We start from the raw sequence: 5,220 nt of genomic DNA, 5'->3' as shown, positions 1-5,220 counted from the left end.
CATTACATTGCATGTTTGAACACCTTCAAAAAGATTTCACATGTAGATAACATCACACTACCTTCTTCAATGTGCTCGATAAGATATCTAGCTAACCATTTAGCTAGATGGAAAATGTGAAGTCTTTTCCTAACAGCTCATTATAATGTTGGGAAGGTGGTACATTATAATGTTGGGAACGTGGTACAACTTGAGTAAATGGAAATTTTCAGTGTGGCATTAAAATGCTTTAGAAAGTGAACTTTAGGAGCACTCATATATTTGGCTTGGAATCGAGATTATAATTTGTGATAATTTTGAGCTAGCTTATGGATCGAATTGGCATTGCTAGCGAAGTTGTTACAACGTACAAATTGATACATTGGTTGGCTAAAATCTAAGCAAAAAGTGACTCATATGAATGTTTAGCAAAAGTTTAAGGATATTATGACCTACTAAGCTATTACATAAGCTTTAACATGAGGAAAGCTTTGTGTTAGTATTTGATGGATAAAAAATGAACCAAGAAGTGGCTCATATGTATAAGGGTTTGAGCTTGGTTTCAAAGGATGGAGGCTCATAATGGGCATTCTCTTGAAGGGAAATTGGCCATGTTAAAAGTGGCTGGCACTTTTACAATGGGCCCTTAGGGCTTGTGGCGCTGCCATTTTGGTCCCACGGGTCCGCACGCGAAACCCGCACAAGAAACATGGCCCGCGGGCACCCAGCACCACGTCGCATCTTGGAACACGTAGCAGAAGCCAACTCGCAAGACATGTCAAGGCGACACGTCGTCGCATCAAGAACGACAGCGCCACAGGGCTTATTACTAGAGTGAGCACCTTAGGTATTGTTATTAGAGTGAGTACCTTAGGGCTTATTACTAGAGTGCGTAGTAACTACTAACAACCTAAAACAAGCTAAAGAGAGTGCTTGTAAACACACATTGTGAGACTCGTGAGACCCATTAAAGCACATACACACACAAGCTAGGCTAGGAATGACTTTGAACAAGGGAGAGCGGCGCTCCCTTCAAAAATACTTCCGAGAGCAGTATACTAGTTCTCAGCTCAGCTAATCTCCTGCTATGTAGAGAGAGAGAAAGAGAGGTCCTTTGAGATTATGGCTTTCTACTACTCCATGCAAGTATGGAGGTTGCTTAATGTAGTGGTGCTTATGGGATTGAGCTGTGGTGGGTCGACTGATGCAACATCAGTACCCTCATCATCATCGTTGGCTGCTTCCTCCTCTCCGTCTGATTCTTCCAGCCAGGGCGTCTCTGGAGGCCCGACTTTCCCTGCCTTCTTTGTGTTCGGGGACTCCCTGGTGGACGTGGGCAACAACAACTACATCACGTCGGTGGCCAAGGCCAACAACCTCCCCTTCGGCATCGATTTCCCTTACGGCCCCACCGGCCGCTTCACCAACGGCAAAGTCGTGCCTGATGTCGTCTGTAATTGACCAACCTCTCATCCTTTATAAAACACCCCCACCCCTCCCTTAATCGCCCTCTTAATCCCCCGTTCCCCATCATCTCTATTTTGGCTCTTCATCCCTCACCCATTTCAGCTCTGACGCTACCTACCAACCTAATCACTCACCATTTCAGTCGTGAAGCTAATCATGCAGTATTATGCTAACCCATCATCTTACTTGTTTTGATCACTCAGCATTTGAGTAGGAAGATTAACTACCATCTTAGTCACTCATGCATTTGAGTAGGAAGCTACCTACCATCTTAATCACTCAGCATTTACCAGTCCCCCCTCCCCCGCGCGCCCGCCTTGTTGTAATCTCAGCCCTTGTCTAGCTGGTTAGGCTCCCCTCTTAGTTCAACCTAATAACCCTCACTCTTAACCATAACCTCTCGATAATAATCTCTTGGATTTCTAAGTTTTATTTTTTTCCTTGGCAGGTGAGCATCTTGGCCTTCCTTTCCCTCCCCCTTATCTTGCCCCTACCACCAAAGGACAGGCTCTCTTGAAGGGTGTGAGCTATGCCTCTGCTGCTGCTGGCATTCTGAGGAGCACGGGATATAACTTCGTGAGTGGCCTCTGCATGCTACTCACTGTGAATTTAAGCACACATCTGCATACATGATTGTTCTGGTTCCTTGGAAAGGGGGTGCGCAGTAATCACAGGACCAGACAGGAAGCATCAGCATTCAAAGTAGACCACATGAGTAGGGTGGGCGACATTATTCTGCAGCTGGTTTTACTGATGCCAATTATATATAACAAAGGGCGCTTATAGTATCAAGAAGGAAACGCATGGCACCAAACAGCTGACAGGAGTAATAAATCATTTGAATATAGATGTTTAAACATTTGCAGTAGAGAAAAGAGCGAATTACTGAGCTGAACAATCCAATAATCATACTTGAATGAATGATCCGTGTTGGAATAAGTCTGGCAGAGTAGGTGTTTTCACACAGATTATGGGAGTGCATTTTGACGCACGGGTCACGTGGTTTAAACATGAGAGGGATTAAGGGTTAATTAGTGTTAACACATGAATATACGTGACCGAAGAGGCAGGAAGGGAGGGTGGAAATTGAGACGATCAGATTATTACTAAACACAGTGATATGACAAGTCTAATCTTGTGCAGGTTGGGAGGGTGGATTTTGACACACAGATCACATGGTTTGCCAACAATGTGCAAGAGATAGAGCAAATGATAGGCCCATCAGCAACCCAGGAGTTGCTGGCAAGCTCTCTGATATCCGTGACAATGGGCGCCAATGACTACATCAACAACTATCTTCTCAGCACGTCCCCTCTCCCTCTCGAGTACAACACCGAACAGTTCCTGCAGCTGCTCATTGACAAGCTGGCCACCCAGCTGACGGTAAGTAATGCCAGCCCCTCTTCACACTCTCTCACACGCACAGACCTTTGAGTCTTTCGTGACTGTGAGTGTAGTAGCAGTAGCAGTAGCAGTAACCTCACGCGTAATTATGAAACTTAGCCCTCGGCAAACTAAGTGGGTCTTGGGAAGTGTGAGTGTGAGTCATTCGTGACTGTGAGTGTAGTAGCAGTAGCCTCAGACCTAATTATGATACTTAGAGCCCTCGGCATCCTAAGTAGGTCTTGGGAAGCAGCTCAATCGTATAACTAGCTAATATTCGGAATTGTTCACGTATGGGCGCCTCGAACTACTTAACTGGGAATTGAATGGACGCTCGGGAGTAATTCCATATAGTCGTCCCGTCGACCCTTTAAAGGAGCAGTAAATGGGCCGATCACATAATCAAAAAACAGCAGGAGATGGATGAATTACATGATGTAAAAAGGGCTCTCTTCTTTTATGGGTGCTTGTCTCGAGAAATCAGAGAAGAAATCGTTACCAGAGCGGAAGTACTGGCTTCAATAGCGATGGTGTTGGGCCCTTTTTCCCCAAGAAATCATTGTCAGATCGGAAGGACTGGCTTTATGAGTAACAATGGTGGTTACCCCCCCCCCCCCCCCCCCCCGCCGCCCCGCGAAGTTCTCTTTACCATAAAGACAGACATGACACAGCTTTCGCACAATGCAGCATTGCAGATGCAGAGACAAGGTTTGGTGCCACGTATAATCTGGATAGATCTGCGTTACTATCTTAGGCTTTGCAGCTTTGGTGTATGATTGACCACATTGTCGTCTCTTATCCCCCCAAAACTCAAACCTTTGTATGTTATAGTTTAGATGCAAATTCACCTTCTCTTGCCAAGGTTGACATCACTCCAGCGTGTTTTTTAAAAGAATGCGAAGTATGCAAGGTTGTATTAATCTTTACAACGTCTTTAAGGTTTTGCTTGTAACCCTAGAGTGTGTTGAACCATTGTGTGATTTAGGGGCTATGATTTATACGTCTTTAATTGTTGTGGTCACATCTCATTTGCATTTTGCCCCAGAAACTAGATCTTTCATGTCACATTAGTGCTTGCTTCTAATTGCTACATCTTAGCATAAATGGAGCTAACATCATGTAGACCTTGCTCTTGTGCCCATTAAGTTGTTTCCTCTTCCTCATTTCTAAGGAAACATTAACAATGTGTCTTTTTAAAAAATGGAGTGAGTCCTTTGGAATTTTGATTTCCTAAAATAGAAAGTTGCCTTTGTTGATTTTTTTGAAGATTGAACCAGTAGTGTTTTACTCATGGCTTGTTTTCTCTTAGGGCTTGTATAACTTGGGGGCAAGGAAGATTGCTGTTACAAACATAGGACCAATTGGGTGCATACCCTCCCAACTTGCCAAGGCTAAGAGTGCAAATGGCGAGTGTGCAGAGTCAGTGAACAATTTAGCCTTGGGATTCAATCAAGCATTGAGTCTTTTAATCCCACAATTGAGTGCCCAACTTCCAGGCGCACAATTTTTGATAATTAACGGTTTCGACCCTACATTCAATTATCGCACTAACCCATCTGCATATGGTACTCTCTCTCTCTCTCTCTCTCTCTCTCTCTCTTATACATTTCCATGCATGTTTCTATTTTGAAGATATTACTTTTAAAAAACATAGAATAAGGTTGTTATGTAAACTTTTTTATGGGTATCGCTGTGGAAAGTCATGTATGCTAATGAGGAGTATTGGCATGCTTCATGTAGTTGCATGTGTTTCTTGGGCCACTTCAATGTAGCTTGAAGGATTGATTGTACGATGTGCTATTTGATGTATTTTATAAAATGTTGATATGGTTAAATCTCAATTACTTGAACCTAACCCTTGTAGGCTTCAAGATTGGCGATACTGCATGTTGTGGGGGTGGAAGATATAATGGACAACTATTGTGCTTGCCTTTTGTCAAACCGTGCCCAAATAGACAAGACTATGTCTTTTGGGATGCTTTCCATCCGGCCGAAGGCGCAAATAAATTACTTGGAGCTAGTTTTTATAATCAATTGAAGGTGTTCACTTGACAAGTTGCCTTCGATGATGTCTACATTTCATGAGAATTTTAGAAACTTGATGATATTGTTTGTAGGTCATATCAATAGGATTTTAAATTAATGAATGAGCCCTTTGATTGTTAATTGAGGTTTTCAATCTTTGCGTTACAAGTTTATAGAATCATAAGATCTCTCATGTTAATGATCATGTTGTTGTCTAAAAGGAGTCATTCATCATGATGGGTTAATGATATCACTTCATTGTCTTGATACATCTCAATTTGTGAGCTCAAGGGAAGTTATGATACAAAGCTCGGTGCACTATATGGTTATTACTCCTATACTTTAAACATATACAAGTTCCATATT

At 42.8% G+C, this 5,220-nt stretch overlaps 1 protein-coding gene across 1 annotated transcript; it reads left to right on the top strand.

Annotated features, from left to right (window-relative positions):
* Positions 1 to 931: 931 nt before the first annotated feature.
* LOC148014651 (GDSL esterase/lipase 7-like) lies at positions 932 to 5,008 on the top strand. Its single transcript, XM_087666711.1, has 5 exons — positions 932 to 1,432; positions 1,895 to 2,022; positions 2,590 to 2,829; positions 4,139 to 4,394; positions 4,694 to 5,008. The coding sequence occupies exons 1-5, from the start codon at positions 1,102 to 1,104 to the stop codon at positions 4,879 to 4,881; spliced, it is 1,143 nt and encodes a 380-aa protein (XP_087522837.1). The 5' UTR covers positions 932 to 1,101; the 3' UTR covers positions 4,882 to 5,008.
* The last annotated feature ends 212 nt before the right edge of the window (positions 5,009 to 5,220 follow it).

Source organism: Lygodium microphyllum, chromosome 25, assembly GCF_053477565.2.
Source record: "Lygodium microphyllum isolate KBCC chromosome 25, Lygodium_microphyllum_v1.1.10, whole genome shotgun sequence".
NCBI lineage: Eukaryota > Viridiplantae > Streptophyta > Polypodiopsida > Schizaeales > Lygodiaceae > Lygodium > Lygodium microphyllum.
This window is presented reverse-complemented; position numbering and strand designations above follow the sequence as displayed.

What these genes read in the sequence shown, in the direction of transcription:
- LOC148014651 (XM_087666711.1), top strand. Translation starts at nt 1,102, where the DNA reads ATGGCTTTCTACTACTCCATGCAAGTATGGAGGTTGCTTAATGTAGTG. An exon ending in AGCTGGCCACCCAGCTGACG is followed by an intron (nt 2,830 to 4,138) that starts GTAAGTAATGCC and finishes GTTTTCTCTTAG; the next exon opens with GGCTTGTATAACTTGGGGGC. An exon ending in CACTAACCCATCTGCATATG is followed by an intron (nt 4,395 to 4,693) that starts GTACTCTCTCTC and finishes TAACCCTTGTAG; the next exon opens with GCTTCAAGATTGGCGATACT.